This window comes from Notothenia rossii, assembly GCF_949606895.1.
Source record: "Notothenia rossii genome assembly, chromosome: 3".
Taxonomy (NCBI): Eukaryota; Metazoa; Chordata; class Actinopteri; order Perciformes; family Nototheniidae; genus Notothenia; species Notothenia rossii.
The window spans coordinates 88,472,725-88,498,735 of record NC_136901.1 but is presented as its reverse complement, the minus strand read 5'-3'; the positions used below and the strand labels follow the sequence as shown (position 1 = coordinate 88,498,735).

The following is a 26,011-nucleotide window of genomic DNA, read 5'->3' as shown; positions in this document are numbered from 1 at the left end:
TTTCTCCGGTCAAAGCGTCCGGTCAAAATATATTTCCCCTTAGCGCAATACCGCATCAGTTGCGCAACTTGCCCCACTTATGTGACAGACAAAAGAGTATGTGAAAGACAGGAATAGTCAATTCTAATGTCTAACACTTAATATGGAGAAAGAGATGTCCTGTATGGGTTGATTGTGCGTTGATCTGTTGGTAATGCCTCGGGGTTCCGGTGGGCATGTAAACAAATTCATAATGCTGCGCTATACTTTTCGGCCTCACCCGGTTGCATAGCAACACTTATTGTTTAGGTGTCTTTTAATAAGCAGGTAGTCATATCATTAGCTAGAACTAGCTGGATCTGATCGATATGGACATAAACGCGAGTGAAGTCTAATCTGACGGGAGAGAGAGATCAGCTGCTGCTGACGAGTCGACACACAGCTCTGCATGATCACATGCAGCGGTGAGCGGACAAAACACACACTTCAGGTTAGAATATCACACGTAGCTATTTTAATCACCTCTCAAACTACCGTAACTAGTTATAGATATGTTTAGTTTTACTGTCGGGTCACTCATTACTGGATCCGCGAGCTGCATGATACTGACGGGCTGTCAGGAGAGGCAGAGAGCGCTCTGTTTATTATTCCTGTTTTATTGTAAATTAATGTACACTTTTGAATAATGTAGTTAATCTACTATAATTAGTTTGTTTAATATCTAATCATATCAATTTGTTTTGAAGCTCAATAAATAACAAAGAAGACCTCTGACCGGCACTTTTCAAATTGTGTCCGGAAGATTTAAACTTTAACGGACATGTTGACCGGCGAAAAAATATTCTAACGGGAACTCTGGTCTGAATAGATGAACAGGGTTCTTGTTTGTGTTAGATAAGGGCTCATCATCAGAGCACAATTCCTCAGAAATCAGGTTGAAGTTCTGAAGCAATGGCTTTATAAAAACCTTAAGTATTCTTGTTGGGGAAATATTTTCAAAGGCCCATAACTTTGACCCAGTTTATCAGTTCAAACTGTCCTGACTGAGCACACGCACCTGTAACCTTGGCTGCTGTGCTCTCAGTGCTTTGTCCCCCTGTTCCTGCCTGTTGGTGTCAGCTGGTAGAGGTGTTATGATTCCATCTTGTTCTGCAGCATTTTGATTACTCTCTCTGAACTAGCTAAATACATAGGTCTGGGGTAAAGTTCTTCAGATTTGACGTGGCATCTCTACCGTGAAGTCAGAACCTCTGGCTCTTGGACTTGTTTTGTGAATTCTCCGGCCGAAGCTCCAAATAAACCCATCAGTGTTTGACATCAAAGCTCCAGCTCTGCCCGTGTCTCCTTTGAGTCGGTGACTCCTCCTAAATTGCTACACAGAAGTTTCCCCCACAATTCTCAACATTGTCCAGAAGATTCAAGTCTTTCTATGTTAAGGAACATTGAGGATATCATTCAAAGTAAAACAGCGACTCTTCTGACTTCCCAATGTGATTCTCTTTCACTGGAGATCAGCCTTAAAAAGCTTCTTGGGGTGTTTCTCAATCTCGAGTAAAGCTTCTCCAAAGCCACTATTTCAAGCATACTACGTAATCGAGTGCCGCCGAAGGACTGTTCCAATGTCCAGCATACTTGGAATTCTACCGAGCCCGGCGTACTTCGTTTGGAGACATTTCGAGGCTGCACATGTGTAGACTCCGCAGTCTTAAAATCCCCACAATGCTTTGCGCACGACCAATTTCCCCAAATCTGTGGCGGAAAATGTAAGGCGGGGCCTCTCATATGACGCAAACCTGCTAGCCTGTTCCACTCTTTGTTTTCCGAATGCCAGGAAGTATTCTTGCCTCGCTACTGAAGCAAGATGCTGGCAAGACATGTGCTACCAAGCAAGCGTCCTCGACATTGAGAAACACCCTTGGTCTCATATTGTTGGACGGCAAGCAGTTGTGGTCAAGGGCCAATCTAAAATAAAGCCATAATTGCTGAAGGAACTTCCTTTTCACCTTCAAGTCTTTCACAGTCTGTCAGAAGATTTAAATGAATGCCCTTCCTGTCATAGGACTTCTGTTCCAACAACCACTTGAGATGATATCTCTGTCAGAGAGGAAATGAAGGCTGATTAAGGACCTTTCTCTGCAGCTTGTCCTCAGCATAGGATGTTATTTCAGATCAGGACAGTTTGAGAAATTCCCTCAATGAAAGGGTTTCCAAAATCATAGCAAAAGTCTAACATGGTAGAAACACAGTAGGTAAACAATTGCAACTTTACTGACAGTACCAGTCAAGTTACCGGGGAACATTGTCGTCTCTTTCTGCTTGTAATTGCCTCCAATTCACATCACAGAGGAAAAGGGTCTGCTGGTTGCAATATTGCACGCAATCACGACTTAATAGGCAGGGAAGAATGTGTGAGAAAACGACTACAATGCAGAAAAGGCCATGTGTGCGTCAGCTGGCATCCAGCTGTGCAGATTGAACCCGTACAGGTGGGAGGACAGGTCTTCTGTGAGTGGATTACACACTACATTTGGACGATGATTAGTAGTTACAGAACCTGCCCGCAACCACGTTTCCAACCCCAGTGTTGGGTAACAGCGTATTAGAGACACAACCCTTCCCGACGCACATGTGCACACATCACACAGACGCACACACAGAGACTTTTGGCTTCCTCTTCTGAGTTAAAGGGGGGGAGGAGGTGGCGAGGGCTGGAGGGGAACGGACGTGGTCCAGGGCTCGGGGCCAGGGAGCAGACGAGAGGGGATTTACGATCAGACAAGACTGCATCCTGTTTACATTTTCCAGGACCCGTACGACTAGGCGAGGCACAGACGGAGAAGAAGAGGAGAAACACAATTAATGCGAGCAGGTTTGTCTTCGGCGAGCACGCCAAGATGGGGTCAATGTGTTCCCCAGTCCCGGCCCCCCTGGCCTGGCCTTGCCTTGCCTTCCACCCACCCGCCTTCTCACTCTGGATCCCCAGAGGTTTAAACATCCCAATCGTTCCACCTGGCGGCTGCTGCCTCAGCTCTTCATCTGCGTTTAAGCTTCGGACCGGCGCTGCACAAAAACATCTGGTCTGAGTGGAAGGGACAAGACAAGAGGAGGGAGGATGTGGAAGGAAGCTGGGGCGAGGAGGGAGAGGGGGAGGGAGGTGAGGAGGGAGAAGAGGAGGGAGGTGAGGAGGGAAGCTGCGGCGAGGAGGGAGATGGGGAGGGAGGTGAGGAGGGAGGTGAGGAGGGAGAAGAGGAGGGAGGTGAGGAGGGAAGCTGGGGCGAGGAGGGAGAGGGGGAGGGAGGTGAGGAGGGAGGTGAGGAGGGAGAAGAGGAGGGAGGTGAGGAGGGAAGCTGCGGCGAGGAGGGAGATGGGGAGGGAGGTGAGGAGGGAGGTGAGGAGGGAGATGAGGAGAGAGCTGAGGAGGGAGATGAGGAGGGAGAAGAGGAGGGAGATGAGGAGGGAGGTGAGGAGGGAGAAGAGGAGGGAGATGAGGAGGGAGGTGAGGAGGGAGATGGGGAGGGAGGTGAGGAGGGAGATGAGGAGGGAGATGAGGAGGGAGAAGAGGAGGGAGGTGAGGAGGGAGATGAGGAGAGAGGTGAGGGAGAAGAGGAGGGAGATGAGGAGGGAGATGAGGAGGGAGGTGAGGAGGGAGATGAGGAGGGAGAAGAGGAGGGAGGTGAGGAGAGAGGTGAGGTGAGGAGGGAGATGAGGAGGGAGGTGAGGTGAGGAGGGAGATGAGGAGGGAGAAGAGGAGGGAGGTGAGGAGGGAGATGAGGAGAGAGGTGAGGGAGAAGAGGAGGGAGGTGAGGAGGGAGATGAGGAGGGAGATGAGGAGAGAGGTGAGGGAGAAGAGGAGGGAGAAGAGGAGGGAGATGAGGAGGGAGATGAGGAGAGAGGTGAGGGAGAAGAGGAGGGAGAAGAGGAGGGAGATGAGGAGGGAGATGAGGAGGGAGATGAGGAGAGATGAGGAGAGAGGTGAGGGAGAAGAGGAGGGAGAAGAGGAGGGAGATGAGGAGAGAGGTGAGGGAGAAGAGGAGGGAGACGAGGAGGGAGAAGAGGAGGGAGGTGAGGAGGGAGAAGAGGAGGGAGGTGAGGAGGGAGGTGAGGTGAGGAGGGAGATGAGGAGGGAGGCGAGGAGGGAGATTAGGAGGGAGAAGAGGAGGGAGGTGAGGTGAGGAGGGAAATGAGGAGGGAGGCGAGGAGGGAGATGAGGAGGGAGGCGAGGAGGGAGGCGAGGAGGGAGATGAGGAGGGAGATGGAGGGAGATGAGGAGGGAGGCGAGGAGGGAGATGAGGAGGGAGATGAGGAGGGAGATGAGGAGGGAGGCGAGGAGGGAGATGAGGAGGGAGATGAGGAGGGAGGTGAGGAGGGAGATGAGGAGGGAGATGAGGAGGGAGGTGAGGAGCCACAACACCATGTGTAGAAACCCCAAACCATCAGGCCTGCCCTGTGAAGTGGAGGCTCCTTCAGGGAGAGAGTCGGAGCTGAGAGAGTGTAAAGCTTCAGCATGCTTATCCATTCAGCTTTTATACAGGATTACTCATTTTACATAAAGACGTTAAGGGTCTGTTAAAGGGGCCCCATTATACTTTTGGGGGTTTTGCCTTTCCTGTAGTGTGTTATAGGTCTGTGTGCATGTGAATGGTCTGTGGGTTTCTCTCCCACACACTCCACACACCTGACTGAAACGCCTCCATTGGACTCCTTTGTTAACTTCTGTAACATAGTGACATCACTATGAAACGCTAGCACTTCTATTGGCTAGCGCTCCAACAAATTGTATGTGATTAAGTGGTTAAGGGCGGGACATCTCTAAGCGGTTGAGCAACCACAACAGAGCCGACCAGCTAACCAATCAGAGCAGACTGGGCTCTGGTTTCAGACAGAGGGTGAAAAGAGGTGCTGTTTAAGGGATACATAGACGTAAAATATACTAAACACAACTACACACACAAAGAAAGTCATAAAAAGTGTAATTATAAATTAAATGTGAGACTTAATCACTAATGCAGCACCAATGGCCATTTTCTATTATATTTAAAAAAAATTAAAAAGTAGGAAAATCGACATTAACTTCTCCAAAAACACATGAACCTTAATAAGAAAAAGGTTGAGCATTGATAGGTCTTCTGCAGCGTTGATATATGAAGTATTATTAGAGTAAAGTCTTACTGGCTTTTTTCCATAACACATTTGGAGCTACTGCAGACTCAACATATCTGCAAAAGTTGTATTTCTTGATTCAATCACGAACACAGCACTTAAAAGTTGGATAATAATTGATAGCAGTGTGAGTAGACAGAAAGCTAAAGGGGGCTCGTCAATAAGGCTTAATATAAGTCCTGGAGACGGAAAATGCAGCTGACAAATGTTTAACAAACGTTTCACGGAGAATCAACTGAAGAGTGAGCGTAGCACTTTGTCCAGCAGTCACGAGAAGCCTTGCAGAGGAACAGAATGGGGTCTGAACCCGGAGGGCAGCGGAAACTCCGTTCAGCGACGTGACTTCAACGTTTTGCTTCAGGGGTCCTCTCTCTCCTGACTGCTCTTGGCCGACTCCGAGCACACATTTGGTTTGGTTATGAAAACATCCGATGGGAAGGGAGGAGAAAGAAGAAAAAAAAGAGGCAACACAACACAATTTAATCTGAACCTTATGTGGACTAATTTTCTTCTACTCCTTTTTTTTTTCTTTCTCGCAATCCTTCTCTATCCAGAATGCTTCAAATGTGCCGAGATCCAGTGGGAATTGAGAGAAGCAGGGGCCCCTTAAATGTACAAGAATGCACATTTGCAAAACCTCACAGCAGGGCCTAAACATATGGAGGACAGAGTTAAAGCTGGCCAGGGAGAAGAGGGGGGGGGGGGGGGACAGTTCGTGTTGTTTTTTTTAACAGAAATGGTCATACTTTAAATATGTTGGTCCGAAACACTGAACTCTAGACCTTCTCTCTGGGGGTCCCCTCTACTACAGAATCAAACCCTTTAATGCTAAAACATTATACCTGGAGATACCTCATGGTGTGATGACACCACACGTAATGTCAACGCATCACATGAACCCTCATATTCTGACAGGCTTTGATGCAGATTCAGTTTCAACCGGCATCGAATCGTCCACAAATCAATTTATCATGGACCAAGCCTGGGAGAATAGCTGGGAGCTGTGTCTGTCGGACAGCCTTAGAAATCAGAGAAGCTGCCCCAGTCATTATGGGGCCATTCTCATTTAGTAAAACCCTTTCACAACCCATCAGGATACAGGAGCCCAACAGAGGGATATATTGTTACTACAACACAACACCTCGTCTGAGGACGTCCAAAACTAATCTTCAGGATAGAGACCAAGCAACAAAATAACTAAACAAAAGGGAGGCAAAAGTATGGACTGCAGTTTCAGTGAATAACATGTCAGTATGCGACAGGAGCGCAACAGTATCCTTTGCTGGTTGGAGTCAAAAAAAGGTTGGTATTGTTTCCCTTTGGCCAATGCATGTTACCTCCAAAGAGAGTTTCTTGGTATAGAACTAAATATGAACTGCAGTATGTTGTTGATGCTGTGGTTTGAGAGAGGCTGACTAAATTCTGTCCAAACTTTTCAGCCACAGTAGATCCACAGTAGAGACTGGACGATGAAATATATATACGGGTATCTCGAAAAAAAACTACGATATGTCTCCATTAGATTGACCACCTTTTGTTAAGACAGCGAATTAAACATTGATGAATACACGTATGATAATGTTCTTATGTTGACGAAACAAAGAAACAGCTCTCAAACACTGACATTGGCTCCGAAAGTACAATTTCGTTCAAGCTATAAACCAAACAAAGGCTTTTCTTTGAATAGGTATACAAAACCGTTTGGACACTGCCCTGTATTGTGTGCACGGTGCAGCTGGATCATCAAGTTTTATGTTTGCATCTGCAAGTAAACTCAAGAGACCTCCACTTCCAAAAGAAAAATGATGATGACGGAGGTTAGAAGAGAACTTCAAAAAGGGGAAAGCCTCACAGAGCTCCATTGTCAGAGACAGCGGATCATCATGAGGAAGGTGTGCGAGGAGGAATCTGCACTTCAATGCATTCCACTTTTCAACAGGGAAGAATTAGGAGTGTGTGTAGCTCAATGTTGCATTGTGTAGCGCTGTGTTTAAACACCCTCCTGCGACACTGTCCTCAGATGAATTGAGAAATACTTTGGGCATTACACCATCACAAAACCGCAGGAACGTTTTCATTACTCGCCGGGGCTTCCGGAGCACTCTCCGCACCTGTATTTACAAAACCCAACATCTGTTCCCGGAGCTGAAACACCGCAATAATATGTGCTCTTAAAAGTGCACATACACACACACATGGATATGACAAAGACTAATACACAAGCTCACACACTCCAAACATGCAAGCACGCACACACACACACACACACACACACACACACACACACACACACACACACACACACACACACACACACACACACACACACACACACACACACACACACACACACACACACACACACACACACACACACACACACACACACACACACACACACACACACACACACACACACACACACACACACACACACACACACACACACACACACACACACACACACACAGCTGTCACTGGGTAAAGGTAAGTGCTGGGGTTAAGGAGTACAAGCAGCACATTTCCGGATTTTATAAACAGAGGCCTCAAATAAACTTCACATGCTGATCCGACTGATATTTATGTGGCTTGTCTTGAAATTCCTGCAGAGTCTTTAAAAGGACAAACGAGTTGGAAAAAGCGCTTTATAAGGCAAGGCGTCCGCTGTAAACATCAGCGAGCATTCGGCGGTGTTTGGCCCATTTAGTCTCCTACTGCAGAATTTATGTCAAACACACAAAACTCATTTTTTGCCGCCGCTTTTCTTCTCAATGCAGAAAGTATTTATCTTTAGAGGACTGAAGAGTGTTAGCCAAATCACTTTGCACAATTACCCGGTAAATCATGTCGGCCGTTTAGTCTAACTCGGAGAAGCGGTTGTTAAATATTGAGCCTGATCTTTGCCGCCAAACCAAAAGAGCTTTCAGCTGACAAAGTGCAGAGTTGTGTGTTTATTATTCCACATAATCAATTCGACTGGCCCTTTTTTTGATCCAGTGGGCTTCCCCTGTTTAGAGAGGCGTGTAAACAGTGCGCCCGGATGTGGCACAAACCAAACAAGCACGCGCACGCATACACACTGGGACAAACGTGCGCCCTCACACACACACACACACACACATTTAGCACTGTTTAGACTTTGGAAGTGAGTCATCTGCTCGCACCGGGATCAGTGGAACGCCAACAGGACGACAGAGAGACGCCCAGAGTCTGCGAGGCTCCAGCAGACCACATGAGAGCTTCCAACGACACACGAAACACCTCGAGGGCCTCGTTATTGAAGAGATGTTTTGTATAATCTGTGCCGAGCTGGGAACCGGGTCAATGTAACGTTTGGGGAAGTAAGATCAGAAGAAATGAGGTCCTATGTGGTTATATCAGAGGACGTCTCTCAGAGATCATAAATATGAACACCTTCAGCTGGCTGTCTACTTTACTCTTCTTCTATACTTCTATATAAACTAGGTTCACACAAGTGAAGGTCTTTCTAAAATCTGATCTGAATCTGCATTTTCTAACATGGACTTTAAAATGTTTGGCTAACTGTTTTTAGGTAAACATTGGTGGGGTTGCAAATAACAACACAATAGCATTCACGCCAGTTTCTTAAAGTCTAAGGAAATGCCTTTAAATATTCTGACAATCAAAGATTTTCCCTTAAATATGGAGGATATCTCCATATATATTTAAATCGCTGAAAATAGCATTTCTCCGCCATTTTTGAATGATAACAAAATACTTAAAGACCAACAAATGATCAAATAGTTAATTAAATGCTTCAATGTGATTAAATGATTGGTAATATAATGTTAGCTATGCATTTTCCTTGTGAAATAGCGTTTATTGTACAGAATAGTTGTCTTTTAAAAGTTGTATAAAGATACAAAAGGCCACATGTTCAGAGTTGATTAGGTCACTAATGGCGCATTTCGTTTTTGGTTGCGTTTCCACTAGGCATAGTTCCAGCTAGCGGGTACTTTTTCACAGTTTTTCTGGCTCTCCAAAATCGAGGTTCTTTCCGGGCCAACAACCGGGCTGAGTATAATAATAATAATAATAATAATAATAATAATAATAATAATAATAATAATAGTAATAATAATAATAATAATAATAATAATAATAATGCATTTTATTTATGGGCGCCTTTCAAAGCTCTCAAGGACACCTTACAGAGCATAATTAAAAACAAGCAACAAAGAAGATCACACAGTAATACAAGACTTAAAAACAAAGACTTAAAAACAACAATCAGTTTAGAAAAATTATTAAGATATTGAATATGTCTTGTGGGAGAGAGTTCCAGAGACGGGGGGCAGAGTGGCTGAAGGCTCTTGACCCCATGGTGGTCAGGCGGGTAGAAGGTACAGTGAGTAGGAAGGCAGAGGAGGATCGGAGGGCACGAGAGGGAGTGTGGAGTTCAGCGAGATATGGAGGTGCAATAGATTGAAGGGTTTTGAAGGTGAGGAGCAACACTTTAAAGTCTATGCAGTATTTAACGGGGAGCCAATGGAGTTGTTGGAGAACCGGAGTGATATGATCAATGGAAAGAGTTCTGGTAATGATACGGGAGGCGGCTAGTATGCTAAACTAGTGAGAGAATCGCTGGCAACTACAACAAAATGAACATATTTGACCATGATTTAATTGTAACACACGTTTCAAAATGATGCCGAAGTAACAACATACTGATACCGGTTAGTAAAAACCATGAACTAATGCTTTGACAAGTCTGCAGACAGACGGCAGGCGAAACACCTTTTAAAATACGTGTTTTCTGAATGTAGATCGGCTAAGCTAACGCAGTAATGCTTCGACCGTCCACATTCACAACAACGGCCTACAGACATAAATAAACCAGCGACTGTACTCTCCATGACACAGACAGTCTGTGGTTTGTGTTTAACTTGTGTCTAGTTTCTGAACAGATATGAGGAGCTGTGAGCTCTGAGGGCTAACAGCTAACGGCTGATTCGCATTAAAGGTCACGGCTTCATCTACACTGCGTTACTATAGTTACCGCCCCAGTTCCTAAACTGTAATGGAAACGTAGCATAAAGTGAGCCTGGCCTAACGAGGCCGAACTATACCGTACTAAGCCGAGCAAGGCCCTGCAGTGGAAAATGGCCATTAGTGAAGATGTTGGGCTTTGCTCAGCTTTTATGCTGATTTTGGTTTATTAAATTGCAAAAGAAAAACATTATTGTATACCAATTAGCTTTGCAGACCTGCATCATACAATCACATCTGGAGTAAGCATTTGAAGTCAATTAGGTTTCATAGTGGAGAATCACAAATGTTTCTCAGATGTTTTTTCATAACTTGCTGCATCATTAGACCCTTAACCTGAAAAGCAACATAATCGTAAAGCTCTAATGCTAACAAACAAATAAAACCTGACTGAGACGATGTCCAGTAGCAGAGTGCGTGCAGCCACAGGTCTGACAGAGCGCAGTCACAATGACGAGGAGCTGCATCAGAAACACAGGAAGGCCTTCAGAAAGCTTTATAAACAGAGTTACTGGCGTGCAGGCTGTACATTTTTCTGCTGTGACTAACAGAGTCCAGCACATCATCTTAATGTGTGCATAAATCTGTCAACCTGCAGAAAGCATGATGAAAGCCATGTCCACTTCACACACGGTAACTGAGACAGATGGAGTTCAGAGGAAGAGGAGGATGAGGAGGAGGAGGAGGAGGGAGTCTTAAACAAGTTGAGCATCGACAACACACTTACTGAGATACGTGATTTGATTGTTACGATATTTACGAATAAAATAGAAATAGAAACGGAACATGATAGGAACCGTGCAGAGTAGTCTATATACAGTAATTGGAGTATTGATGATATATGAGAGTTGCAAACAGATGAATGTTAAGTATGTTCTTTCAAAATAAATATACGACACTTCAGGAAGGAAAGGGAAAACCACAATAGGGCCTCTTTAAAATGCTGACATCGATTCAAATATGGTATAATAAAATGAAGAAGAATTCAGAGGAGTATTTCTATCTGCCTTCACGCTGACATTCACCCCTCGCAGCTGAGCCTGTTTACCCCCCAGCAGTAGAACATGTTCTCACTAGAGGCCTTCCTTTGAGGTTACTACAGTTCATCTAAAGGGTCTGAACCTTCTATCTGCAGCAGTGAGAAGTGAAGCAGTGATTCAATCTAATCATACACTTTGAATTGAGTTTTGAGATTAAAAACTACGCTGCCAACACGTTTAATACGGCAACTATGTATTCACTGAACATTATCAAACCAATCAGACGTTATATCAGTCGGTGCTGAATCTGTCTCTGCGGTCCTGCCTGACTCATCGTACTACTTCCCTGATGGCTCCCACAGGATTGTTGACATCCTCGTGGATTAGTCTTCTTATTACAGACACATGCATTCCCAAACATTTGGTCTACCTACGCTGTAAAATGTATTATCTCTTTGATTTACACACGGCATCTATTGCACGTCTGTCCGTCCAGGGAGAGGGATCCCTCCTCTGTTGCTCTCCCTGAGGTTTCTCCCATGTTCCCCTTTAAACTGTGGGGTTTTTCCTTTTTTGGAAGTGTTTCCTTGTACGATGTGAGGGTCTAAGGCACATGTGTCAAACTCAAGGCCCGGGGGCCAAATCAGGCTGGTGGATTTCATTTCTGCCCGCAGGATAATTTCTAATTACTGTTAGATCTGGCCCGCCGGTATATTGCACGCACACCTTCACTCCGAGGGTCTCCTCAGCTCAGAGCCTGACCCCAAACATTGATGACCTTGCACCCAAGATGAGATGCCAAGTATCTGAACTAGCATCACAGAGCAGCAACCTGAGTTTACATGGATGTTTCCTTCTGCACTTTCTTTCTCACAACAACAGGGCATGTTTGGTTTGTTCTTTGAGGGGAAATAGTTTTGTTAAAGCTGTTGTTGGCCTGTGGAGAAATGTAATCATAAGAAATGACTCTGGAAAAGCTGCAGATAGAGCCATAAGAAATGAATGAACTGATTATTTAATGTTTAATGTTGTTTTTATAGGTAATAATTGAAGCTTTGTTAGTTCCAGGTTTAATATGTGCAATAAGTTCATTTCAATAAGTTTTGCAATAAACATTGAACCAGTCCGGCCCTCGACTAGTACCCGTTTTTTTACTTTGGCCCACTGTATTTGAGTTTGACACCCCTGGTCTAAGGACAGAGGGTGTCGTATTGTCATACTGATATTCTGTACAAACTGTGAAGTCCACTGAGAAAAATGTAACATTTGTGATATTGGGCTATATAAATAAAAATTGATTGATTGATTGATATATTCAGAGGGCATCTAGCGCAGTGGTTTCAAAATCATTCAGAAAAAGGTTAAGAAAGTAACAAAAAGTTCTGCTACACAAAAGTACTTTTTACTTTATTGGAAAATCTTGTCAAATACTTTGGAAAAATGTACTCCACGGGACGGAAAAAGTAAACAATACGAGAAAGTCTGCGACATTTCTTTGGTGGGTGATGAGAGGGAATAAGAAGGCTTAAGAAATGTAGGAAAATATTTACCTTAACAAAACATCAGGCCATTTCCTAACTTCTGTGTAAAAGACTGGCTTTACCTCTTTAGGCAAAACCACTCATTGATTGAATTTCTATCAACAGGCGTGTGGCTCGGTGGACTAGTGCGTTGGTGTTCGGAGGAGCACAGGTTCAAACCCCACTGCTGTCAGCATGTTGTTGTGTCCCTGAGACACTTCACCCCAAATGGCTCCTGTGGGGATTGTCCACAGTATTGAGTATGCAAGTCGCTTTGGATACAAGCGTCTAACAAATGTAATGTAACAGTTATTTTAAGTACTTAAATATGTGTAGGGAATATTTTAAGCTTTATGACATGTATTTTTATCTTTTAGGGAACAAAACCTAACATGCAATTCAATGTATGGACAGCTAGCTGTGAAACTAAACTAAAGTAGGTTTTTGTTATTATTAGATCATTGAAAACTGTGGTTTATTCATTTTTACAGCAAAGTGATCTATACAGATGTATTTTGCAGAAAAGTAAACGTAAACAGGATGTCACATTCTTAAGCCACATTCCTGTGTTTTCCTCTCCAGGTTTAAAATCCTACCTTGGAGGGATCACAGCGTTCAACCTGGATCCCCTCGCTCAGTGCACATGATGTGAAGCGCAGATTGTCTTAATAATTTGTGCGCTCAGCAGAGGCTTACAGGGGATTTGAGGAGCCCTGAATGAAACAGACTTTAATAGATCTTGAAGGAGTGTGCATTACATTACGTTCTAAACCGGCCGATCCGTGATCAACTGCAATTAAGTTCTGATTATGTAACACATCTGTCGGCAAGAAGTTGTGTCTGGAGGCTCCTTACAACTCAGAGAGGACAAACAAAACTTCCTGAATGACATCAAACTTTCCATGCACATAAGAAGAAAAAAACGCAAAGAAAAGCCACTGCTTTTCCTCCAGAGATGAAACCGTTATTGAAATGCTCTCAGATCTATAAGCAGGTTGGTATTGTACTAAAAGCAGGATGTGAAACCCTACATTCTTCTCGTGTGTGCGTGCATCAGAAGTCTTTTTGTGCGCATGCTTCTCTGCAGCTGTGCAGGGTTTGTATCTATGTGCGTGACCCTAGTGTGTTGCAGCCGTCACATTTATCTCCCCCCCGCCCCCCCTATTTTTCTTTTTCAGGAAACGGTGCGTCGGAGCATACGTTCCCCCAGCCGCTCATTGTTACCTGAGCAGCAGAAGGAAACAACTGCAGTTCCTACTCGACGTGTCAGTGTGCCTCTTCAGCTTCCTCTCAATGCAGGCAGAGAAGGAAAAAACAGATATCAACTTCTCTGTGTGTGTGTGTGTGTGTGTGTGTGTGTGTGTGTGTGTGTGTGTGTGTGTGTGTGTGTGTGTGTGTGTGTATGTGTGTGTGTGTGATCATTACTATACTTGTGGGGACCTAAATCTGTGAACACAGTCACGTATTGGGACATAATGGAGGTCCCCATAAGGGGAATCATTAATTTTAGGGTAAATAATAGGTTAGGGTTAGTATAAGGATAAGGGTTAGGCATGTGTTGGTTATGGTTAAGGCTAGGATAAGTCTCCAGGAAATGCATGTATGTCAATGTAATGTCCCCTAAGTGATGTATACATGGTAGGTGTGTGTGTGTGTGTGTGTGTGTGTGTGTGTGTGTGTGTGTGTGTGTTTGTGTGTGTGTGTGTGTGTGTGTGTGTGTGTGTGTGTGTGTGTGTGTGTCGGTGTGTGTGTGTGTGTGTCCTATCATTACTATACTTGTGGGGACCTAAATCTGTTTACAAAGTCACGTGTGGGGACTCGCCTCCCTTATGGGGACATAATGGAGGTCCCCATGAGGGGAATCATTAATTTTAGGGTGAATAATAGGTTAGGGTTACGATTAGGGTAAGGGTCAGGCATGTGTTGGTTATGGTTAAGGTTAGGATAAGTCTTCAGGAAATGCATGTAAGTCAATGTAGTGTCCCCTGAAGTGATGTATACATGGTAGATGTGTGTCGGTGTGTGTGTGTGTGTGTGCTTGCATGCGTGTGTGCGTGTGTGTGTCGGTGTGTGTGTATTAGTGTGTGTGTATCGTGTGTGTGTGTGTGTGTGTGTGTGTGTGAGCATCTGTTTATGTGAGGCCATACAATGTGCAGTAGTATAAGGATTTGGTGCAGGTGGATCCTTACACACAAGTCAATTTGAATATTATTTAATTATATTTCAATTTCCTGTCCACCTATCAGAGTAAACACTAACGCCACTGTGGCAAAGTGTATCGTCTGAAGTGCTGAGACCTGACCTTGCTTTGTCATCCATTCAAACAAAGCAGACACAAAGGTGCATCTTGGAGAGATGAAGTCATCCAACATCCTGCTTCCCTCGCCAGAAAGACAAAAATATGCATCCATTGTGTTGTGGATTATTTCAGAAAATGAGCTCAGATGCAAATAAAAATGCATCATACTATAGCACGATAGTCTTCTCTTTCATAGTTTCTGAAGCTCAATGCAACCGGTAGAAGAAAGGGGTTAATGTTAAGGTGTAAATGAAGTCTAATGAAGCTTGGCATGATACAAGTAAAGCAAAAGGTGACATATCTTAAGCTTGCATTAACCAAAGCCTACCTACCCAAAATAATTGTAACTTTAAGACAAGGGAACAGGATATGAACGATTAGCGTCTTATCTTCGAGTTAAAAGAAGTATTTCTGTGGAAAATGCATAATTTAGTAAGTTCAGTTTAGTTACTGATAATCACAGTATCGTTAAACTGAGCATTACTGTTGTTATATGCCACATGTTATTTAATGAATAGGTTTGTAATATGAACACTGAAAGCTTTACTACCTACATGTTTCTTTGACTAATCTCAAGCTAACAGTCAAGCTTGTTTCGTTAGCAGAGACACGTAGCGTAACATAAATATCATACATAGAGTATACACTTTCTTTTAAACCTCTTAAAAACGTGTGTTCTGATATATCGTTCATCTAAAGATTGATTTTATGTAAATGTTTCTAAAGGCTGTGGTAAGTATAGCTAAGATAGTAAGCTAAATGGCTAGGTTAACAATTAGGTGTTAGACTGCTAATGCTAATATCCTAGAAAGACATTTACTGTGTGAATGAAACCAGACTACAAGCAAGCTGCATTTCAAGTGGATGCCAACTCTGAAGCTGTGTTTGTATTCCATTTCAGATTTCTCTCCTCAGTTTGTATTTCATCTGTGCTTTATGTCCGCGCCGAACGAGCCGACAGAAAGAAACAAAGCATTAAATGCGATCTGATTCTGTTCGTTCTCCTGCGGCGTGCTTGCGAGGGCCTGTGTTTGTTTAGTCATTTGGGTTTGGAGGCTTTTGAGGGAAGTGAGCGGAGTGAATCAGGGTTTTGGGGGGAGGCTGTTGTCTCCCTCTGGGGCGCGAGGAGGTTTCTCAGAAAACACTGCCAGTCACGTCTGACCCTTTGCGGACGGTAAATCACGCTCTCCGCCGGAGCGCTTCCGCACAGCAGCCTCCTCAGCTGGAAATGCAATATGCCACGTACCGCAGGACTGAGACCACCCAGGAGGCGCACGGGGTCACACACAGAAAAAACAAATGTGCGTGTGCTCGTTCAATCCCACACACACACCCACAATCGAGCACATTCACATACACACATACATTATATAAGCTCAGGATGTGAGGTGGATTGGTTTGTGGCATCAGGGGTGAGGGGGCAAAGGAATTTCACAACAAGTGGTGGTTTCAGTGGTTTCTCTCACTGGGATCTGAACACCACAGAAACACACAGCTTCCTTTATGGCAAATATCAAAGAATGGCTGACCTTCTGTGTAGCAGGCATGTCAGACTCTCCGAGAAAACATCTAAAAAACTGTTAAAAACTAATTTAGGAAGGGATAAGTCACCAGGGATTGTGGTTTGGGTTAAAAGCAGAGGTTGAGTCAGATGTACCTAAAGCTCAATAACAAACTGTTGTTGGTACGCAGTTTGCTCGTCGGTTGGCGTCCACGAGTCAAACCGAACTACTAAAAGATGATGAGCCTCTTCGGACCAGCTGGCATGTGCGACTTTGTTTTGGTTTCCTAAATGATGTTGGTTTCGGGAAGAGGGAAATCATTAAAAAGAACAGAACAACTGGTCAAAGTAGCTGTGGATGTTCTTGGTTGGTGCGGTATTTTTATGATATGGATTTTTAGACTTTCTCAGGATCTATCGATGCATTTCTGGGAAGAGAAAGGTTTGCCTTTGCAGGACATGTTGTACATCATGAGGAGAGAGGACTCAAGGCGGCAGACCACATTCAGACGGCCATAAAGGTAACAGGACAGGGAAACATGTTTTTTCCTCTGCATTTTGACTTCCTGTATGACAGTAGGAGAGTGTTTACTTGCCTGCTTCTTTGCAAACAGCTGCGAGGTCCGCTCCTACATATCCGTGAGCAGCGTCGGCCAGCTGCGTCACCTCCTCGCTGGTGGCGTTGCACGGCACGAAGCTCAGCTGCTTCTGCAGAATATCTGCACGCTCGGCAGCAGTAGGAACTCCCACCTGCCATAGTGAAATGAATAGAACAAGAAATTGTATTACAGACATTTGTATCTAAACTGAAATTGTAGTGGTACTCAATATGAACCCTGAGGAACCCCAAACCATGAATTAATGGAGTACAGCACTTCTCAGAGCTTTACAGAGACATTTTCAGTAGGTCTGATTGTTAATTTAATATTGTGAAAAAGCAAACATCCGAAAATGTGGATATTACTATTTAGTTTGACCAGATTCATTCACTATAAACAAACAGAAGGGCGTTAAAGGAGCACACGTTGCTATTTGTGGGTTATAACTGAAGAATAAGCTACATTTACAATAAAAGAAAGTCTTATGATTCCCCTAAAGTGTGGTTTTACGCACCTCCAGCTCCTTGTCGAAGCGTCCTGGGCGGCGCAGGGCGGGGTCGATGGCATGGGGCCGGTTTGTGGCCCCCAGAACTATCAGCTGACCTGAGTGACCCTCCTGCAAGGATAGGAAAAAAATCACAAATCAGTTGTATCCGAGAAAATGTGACGTTGGGCTGTGCATTCCTTAAGACAAAGTATTTACCAAGACATTTAACAAAATCATACAGTAAGCCTACAGTATGACCTTGGTCGGGGTTACACTAGGAATCTCCCGGTAAACTTGTATTTACTATAACCGTGAAATTAAATATTGATACTGTGGTAGATTCATTCATACATACACAGTAATACCACAGTATGTATTACCATTGAAGTTCAGGTGTGCTTGTCCACTCAAAAAGCTTTGGTAGCGCTCAGACTTGTTTAAACACCATCAAAAGTGTTATGAAACAGATGATGGATGCGGTCTGGTATATTTCACACAAACACTGCCAAATCTGCTGTGCTGGCTGAGATATACACCAGGAAATGACATGCAAACTGTTGAGTCATCGATATCAACTTTCTAGGAGCTAAGAGAAACAGCCTTGGGTCTAACTTGATGACCAAGCATGTGTGGCTTTATCCAGTCGATTTCCATAAGCACAGCCTCAGAGAATATCTGCCCTCGGCCCGGTGTTAAACCCGTGTTTCTCGGGGTGGTCTGCATGCAACATGAGAAATATTTGTTCCACCTTTCGACACCGCAGGGAGAATTGAAACAAAAATAAATTACAGTGCGAGAAAGAATGCAGAGGAGCAGGAAGTGCTTTATCCACATTCCCAAAACCAATCAGTGCTGGTGACCTTGGATCATCTGTGTGTGCGTGTGCGTTGTGCGTGTGTGTGTGTGTGTGTGTGTGTGTGTGTGTGTGTGTGTGTGAGATATCACCAATCCTTCATGCACTGCGGTCATGGGGATGTGCTTTGCCGATAAAGTTATGCCAAATTGGCAGGTCATGGCAACCTGAGGTGATTTATTTCCCAGGCTCCTGTTGTGTGTGTGTGTGTGTGTGTGTGTGTGTGTGTGTGTGTGTGTGTGTGTGTGTGTGTGTGTGTGTGTGTGTGTGTGTGTGTGTGTGTGTGTGTGTGTGTGTGTGTGTGTGTGTGTGTGTGTGTGTGTGTGTGTGTGTGTGTGTGTGTGTGCGTGCACGCGCGCATGTGCGTGTGGGGGAACCATCTTTTTCCTCATCATCAGGCACTGACAGAGCGCTTGGAGGACTAACAACACCCCAGAGAATCAACCCACAGTGTGTGAAGGCCGGCCAGCAGGCAGAGATGGCTTCTGCATGACGGTCTGCGTTTCCACTGAGAGCATTTCCTGACAGAGCAATCTGCTAGGAGCGCTGGGTTCTTCAGTCATGTGTGTTCAGAACAAGCTTTGCTCAATTTAAAGCAGATCTCCAGAGAAAGAAAAATGTATATTTCGTGCTATAACACTGGCTAAAGTATACAAAAAGAAACACATAGAAGGAAGTGGCCATCACTACTTGAGGTGGGACCAAGTCATTGTTTTGCAAGTCCGAGTCAAGTCTCAAGTCTTTGCGCTCAAGTCCAAGTCAAGTCTCAAGTCAGGATGGGTAAGTTCAAGTCAAGTCCAAGTACTAAACTTTGACAAAACGAGTCTTAAACAAGTCATTATGTGCTTTTCACCAAATGTAATGACATCGATCAACAGAATAATACTTAATAATCAAACTTCCCTTTATTAGTCACATTAATAATTTAATAATCCATTTTCTCTCTGCTGGTAAAGCAACTATTTTGAGAGGGATCAGTAAGGTAAGGCTACCATGACGGTTTGATTCAGAAGGAGTTTAATGTATAAGATCCCTGGTGTTGAGGTGACCAGAATGTTTATTTCCACTGTGTACAACATGTTATAAGGGACCCACAATCTATCTTTATGCAAGGGCTAATGTGCAGCGAGGCGCTCTCTATGGGGGAAAGAACACCTGCATCTAGATCCCTCTGCAGGTGGTACTAAGTATATTTTGATGCTAATACTTTTGTACTTTTACTTGTAACATTTTGAATGCAGGACTTTTTATTGTAACCGAGTATTCCTACACTCTGGTACTTTTACTCAAGTACAAGATCTGAACTTCTCCCACCTCTGGCAATAAATCCTGAGTGGGTACCAAAACAAAACCCTGCTCTGAAGGTTATTTTCACTTTACAAATCCTGCACTCAGCTTTACTTTTTCCAATATCATTGAAATGCTGCTTCTTTTTTCGGTTTTCGCTCACTTCTTGACTTTTTCCGACGCGCTTGCATTTAAATCCGTCTCCCCGTCGCTCTGTGCAGCTGGCCTGTACCACTACACCTGCTGTGCCCCCAACCCTTCTTTCACATAATGGTATGATCCTAGTGTGTCCTCGCATATGATTGGCCGCATCGTGGCCCAGCTAAATAAAGTCCCGCCCCTGCCTGCAAGGATTCTCAGCAAGAGTAGGAGCGGCTGAAGATTCTGCTCTCCCTGACGAGAGCCTGCTCTTCTAGCGGCAGCTCGCGATCGGCGTGTTGGAGACCTCTGAATTAAAGTATCAAGTCAACTCAAGTCAGAAGGCTCAAGTCCAAGTCAAGTCCCGAGTCATTGGTGTTCAAGTCCAAGTCGAGTCGCAAGTGTTTTGTGATTTTGCCAATCGAGTCTCAAGTCATCAAATTCGTGACTCGAGTCGGACTCGAGTCACACCTCTGCTACTTAGTGTATAACGTATATATTAAGTGGAAACTTAGTTGACTCAGATAAGTTACCTTGGCATGAGAACACATTTAAACAACGTTGCATTGTACTTTAGGAGCATAGAGCTTGTTTCATAATCTGAATTTACTGAACATGTCATTTTGTAACTCAAATATGGATTTTTTTTAAAGATATCACGGGAGAGCAGGGCTCATTAAAAAAAAGTGGTCAATTGCAGGAGGGTCAAAAAGCAAACTCACTGAACCAATCCCGTCCATCAGAGTCAGCAGAGAAGCAACGACTCGTTTCTCCACCTCGTTTTGCGCTCCGTCTCTCTTCGGACACAGAGCGTCCAGCTCATCGATGAAGATTATCGCAGGTTGTCTGGAAATCAAATGAAAATGAGAGAAAAGCCGCCAACAAGACTGTAAAATGCTAAATCACAAGCTGATCATGAAGACTTTATTTTAGGTGCAGAGCTTTGAATCATAAATCAAATGTCATTGGTCGTGCTCTTTGAATGTGTTTAATATTTGGTTTGAGCACATTCATCTTTAGCTATTGTTTATTATTGGCGTACTGCAATTAATATATGGTAAGTATTGTGGCTTAATTTGCTAGTTTATTGCACAAAAATAAATGATTACTCTATTAGTGGTGGTACAAGTGGTGGATCTTTACAATTAAGATTCAAAATGAACATGTTTAAAGACAGCGGTGAACACAAAGAAAGCATTAGGTTGCATATAAGGAAAACACACTATGCTAGAGGTAATAATGGGATTAACCATTTAAAACTTTACCTCTGAGACGCCTCAGTGAATATCTGCCTTAGCCTTGCCTCCGTTTCACCATAAAATCTGCAAAGACATGAAACAACATCATTATTGAATCTGGGTGACTATACAATTCCATCACTTTGGTCAGGTTTGCATTACAATTCAAATTCATTCAGGGAAGTGATACTTGAGCAATTTGACCGTACTTGCTAACAATTTCGGGGCCGTTGATGACCGTCATGTGAGCTCCAATCTCATTGGCTATGGCTCGTGCAATCATAGTCTTCCCGGTGCCTGGGGGACCGTATAGTAAGACTCCTCGGGGAGGTGGGATACCTGCAGAGAAAACAGCTTGCAATTAAATCTTGTTTTAAGTTGAAGTAAGACCCAGTAGAAATCCTGCTTTACTGAAGATACTCTATTTTTAGAGCTACTGTCATATTTGTATTGTACTACTTACTTTTTTGTGCATTTCCTTTTTTTAAATTAATCTATACTTTCTCCTTTGTACAAATGATTCCTTTTATTGTGATTATGCATGCACCATTTTAAGTTTGAAAATGTCCTCATTATACACCAAAGCAAACTCCTTGTATGTGTAAGCCTGATGCTGATTCTGAAACACGTACCATATTTGGAGAATAACTCTGGATGTTTCAGAGGAAGCTCGATGGTCTCTCTGATGACGTCCAGCTGGCTGCTGAGCCCTCCAATCATGCAGTATTTGACCTTTGACCTTTGAGCTTCAGCATCCGGGTCCTCCTGCCCTGCTCGGTCTCTGAAGCTGACTTTAGTGGAGCAGGAGAGGCAGTAGAAGGTGTCCGAACTCTGAGCTCCACCAGGGGGAGCTGTGGGGACACTATCAGCCTGCTGTGAGCTCTCCAGACTGTAAGACCCCTCTGCAGGAGAATCATGGGAGGACGGGGTGCAGGGAGCAGTGGGGGGGGAGAGGGGGGAGGAGAGGGAGGAGAGGTGGGCAGGTCGTCGTGGGGTGCTGGCTGCAGGACCCGACTCTCCATTTGAGCTTGGGGCCCCGTCAGAGCCGTTATCGTCCACAGTGAGCAGGCTGAGCTGCAGGGAGAGGTCGGCTGAGGTGGAGTCCAGCACTGAGTCCATCACGGAGGACTCCTCTGGGTCAGGGGGGGTTCCTGAGGGGGGAGATGGTCTGTGGAGGGAGAGTCCATCATCCCCTCTTACGGTCTCCACCCGGAGATTGCATGACCGGCCGAAGTAGGTCAAGGGGACGACATTTCCTGGCAGGAGGATATTCCCAACTGGGACAAGACGGACAAACCAGTAGAGTTATTTCACCGAAAAAAACTGAACATAGACAGCAATTCAAAACCAGGACACAATATTCATTTTTCGCCATATTGGAAAATGGTTCCAAATGATTTACGACATATCACAAATCACGTAATAGTGTGAAAAAGAGACTTACCCAGAGACCTCAGTAAGAAGTTCTTGAACTCATCTGTCTCTAGTGTCTCATCTTTTGACCTGAAAGAAAGTTATAGGCATGTGAGAATTAACCATTAAGACATTTGTAATGATTTTAACCTTTATAAATTACAGATTATAAAACAATATAAATAAATATGTCATATCATGTTAAATAAAAACAGATTTGTGTGGATGAAGATTGTTACAAATATATGTATTTTGTGGTTAAATGCAATCCGGACAATACTAATTATTATTATTTGAAAGTTTTGCTTTTGAACTGCAGTTAGGACATTTCCCCAGCAGATGGCAGCATTTACCTGAGATACACAACATAACGCTGATTTGATACAAACTAAAGGCATTTTCAGAGATATGGAATTATGGTTGATACTCTTATACATTATTACAATGATGTATTAACATAGAACTTATTCAACCATTTGTATTGTGATTTCAAATGGGCTTAAATAACACTTTCATAAATACAATAAATAATGCAGCATTATGATTTGTGGATATGTGATTGGTGCATACAGTATGTATGGAAGCCCATTTCCGCCACTTAAAAAAAAAAGGTCATAATTATGAGATAAAAAAGTCGAAATTATGAGATAAAAAGCCATTTATCAAGAAGTGCACATGATTTCTGGAAAACCCGTCAATGCATCCACTGATTGCGATTCCAAATGGCTTAAGCTTGTCGTAACCATCAATGTGCCATACATAGTCTGGACCACAGCTGTGGTAGATGCGCCTTCGCAGTCTGTTTCTTAACCTCAACACCTTCACCATCCAATAACTGTAGCAGTATTCGCACTGTTTCTCTGTCAGTCACAATTCCATGTAACCAACATCTTTGGTGCATCCATCTGTAACCATGACACTGACCAGATGTTTCCAGTTGCTGTTCAATGAAGATTGCCACCTCAGCCACATCGCTTTTATTCTTTCAACGCCAGAGCTGCTTCTTGCTTAAACTCCTTTCAAGGGTGCGTTTGCTAAGTACAACTCCATGTAAATCAGCAAGTAAATTAAGTATTTCATCTGTTGTAAATCCACGTTTAAAGTAGTCCTCAATGTACGCACAATCCATTTCCGTGTCAAGATAAATAGGAGAAGTCGAGCCAAAGAGCAGCTGGTTTGTCTGTTGTGACAAAGTATCTCATAATGACTTTTTATCTAATTATTTCGAATTTCCTATCTCATAATATAGTTGTTTGAAGTAGTGTTGTAAAAGAGTGCATTAGTATTAGATAAGTGTGTCTAATGAACTAGCAACTGAGAATAAGATACCTATAATGTTGTATAACTAAGTATAGTGTGAACATGACATTTTTAATATAATGTGTATTTTAGTCAGTGAGAGCCAGATGCAGGTTACCGGTTGGAGAGGACCACCTCCACAGCCTGAAGCACAGGACCTGTGATGGGGTGCAGCATCACCTCTCCACCTGACTTCACCCTGAGGTTATTCTGAGCACATTTCTGGAGACCAACTTTACCACTAGGAAACGTGACAACCGGCCATCCTAAACACACCTGGAAGGCAGAAGAAAAGAGACAAATAATAGCAACATCATTCACATCAAGTCAAAAGCTCAGAAATAAGTAGAACTGAAGGCATGCAAAACTGCATTACCCTTTTACTATGTTAGTCGTTGGATTTTAAAGATACAATTGTTCGCAAATATCTGATATAGAAACTGATGAGAGGAGAGAGACCTCTTGTTGTCCGGTGGGACTCGTCAGCAGCACCGGCCTCCCGATGCAAACACTGGCTGACTTCATTGAGTTCAGGCTGAGTTGGACTAAAGTCGATCTGCAACTCTTGGGTGTTTTGTCATCAGCTGGGAGGAAAGATAACACATATATAAAGTAAATACACAAATAAAAGTTCGACATTCAAACGTAATTCATACAAACTAAAGCACTAGTTACTGCTCTGACAATGGTGAAGAAAATGCTAAGTTAGCATTTGAGTTGTGGTCTTGCGGACAAGAAACAACCTATTTTGTGGGTAAAGGGTTTAGCGATTCATTCATTGTTGTCTGTAAGCATCGGGACAAAGATGTTAACAGCTTTTAAGATCTTAACGATTTTGTCTGGCTGTATTCATCCCCCCTTTTCATACTTGCCAAAGGGGGATTTACCTAATAAAGGAAGGGGAAGACAAAATAAAGTCCCCTTTTGTACAGAAATGAGTCTTACTGGAAAGAAAGTTTGATTTGTGTAGTCTTATGTGTATGACACAACATTGACACTGACAGCATTCCTTTGCTGATAAAAAAATACACACAGAGGGTATTGGTGCAGTGGGTTGTGCGTTGGTGTTCGGAACAGGTTCAAACCCCACTGCAGTCAGCATGTCGTTGTGTCTGGGCAAGACACTTCACCCCAAATTGCTCCTGTGGGGATTGCCCACAGTACTGAGTATGTAAGTCGCTTTGGATAAAAGCATCTAACAAGTAACATGTCATGTAATGTAATGTATTTCATCCTAGAAAGACTTGGAAGAAACATGACATGTATGTCACTAAATATGCATGCAAACACTCAAATATCCCCAAACCTGAAAGCCGGTGTGGCCTCAGTCAGTGTCTCATTTTAAACCAATCTGCTTGAGCTAAAACTCAGAAATATGTCTCTATCGTCTCCTACTGACAGCACTTTACAGTTAAACAACATCAGCATCCAGCAGCATCTCTGAGGGCAACAGGGACCATAGCGGTTCTTTATCTGCAGATTGTTAACCTGCTGATGCATTCACACATGCTAACGTTTCACCTTTATCAAACTACTATTGGACTCTTGTGTTAATGTCCAGGAGTCTTACCTTTATCAATGAAATCGTTGACAATGAATGAGTTGCAGTTCAAACTTTTGCAGCTTCCTCCATCGCTACGGGATGTCTGCAGGATGGAGGTGTCACTGGAACCCTCGTTCGGTAGCAGGGAGCTGTCCCCCTCACTCACTCTTTTAGATTTGCTTTTATTTTTCTTTGAAGACATTTTAATATTGGAAAGATCCCCCACGTGAGCACACAGACATGTGTAAACACCGAGCGCTGATGTAAACTTCCTGGTTAGAGTTTAGTCCCGCCTTCTTTTACCGTAAACACCCGAAATGCACAGAAAGGCACCTTTGACTATACATTTGACTTTTTATTTATTGGATTGTAACGTGAAAGTACGAGATTTAATAACAACATTAGGGATTTATTTCCCCTTTAAACCTTGGTTTGTATTGGTTGAATAAACTACAAGATCCTGAAACTAGAAAAAAAAAGTTGTGCCATATTCAATAGAACATTTTTATAATTGAAGGTTGTATTTGTTGCCAATAAGTATAAACACGTTATTCAATTTGTTTAAATCTATAAAATACATTATACAGATGCAGTCTTTCATTCGGCATATATTAAAAAAACGCGTTTCCGAGTAAAAAAAAAATAATTAAACCAAAAAAGTAATGCCAAATTCAATAGAAATATTATATAATTTAAAGGTTTATA

The 26,011-nt window shown here is 43.4% G+C and overlaps 1 protein-coding gene across 1 annotated transcript in view; it reads right to left on the bottom strand.

Moving 5' to 3' along the window:
* Positions 1-25,570, bottom strand: part of afg2a (AFG2 AAA ATPase homolog A) — a 128,139-nt gene extending 102,569 nt beyond the window's left edge. Inside the window, exons 1-10 of the mRNA XM_079669511.1 lie at positions 25,334-25,570; positions 24,223-24,347; positions 23,882-24,039; positions 22,496-22,554; positions 21,684-22,328; positions 21,261-21,390; positions 21,079-21,135; positions 20,536-20,659; positions 17,563-17,664; positions 17,046-17,199 (exon numbers count right to left, since the gene is read on the bottom strand). Of these exons, the coding sequence (XP_079525637.1) occupies positions 17,046-17,199; positions 17,563-17,664; positions 20,536-20,659; positions 21,079-21,135; positions 21,261-21,390; positions 21,684-22,328; positions 22,496-22,554; positions 23,882-24,039; positions 24,223-24,347; positions 25,334-25,508 (1,729 nt within the window). The 5' untranslated portion in view covers positions 25,509-25,570. The remainder of the gene's footprint in view (positions 1-17,045; positions 17,200-17,562; positions 17,665-20,535; positions 20,660-21,078; positions 21,136-21,260; positions 21,391-21,683; positions 22,329-22,495; positions 22,555-23,881; positions 24,040-24,222; positions 24,348-25,333) is intronic.
* Between the last annotated feature and the right edge of the window lie 441 nt (positions 25,571-26,011).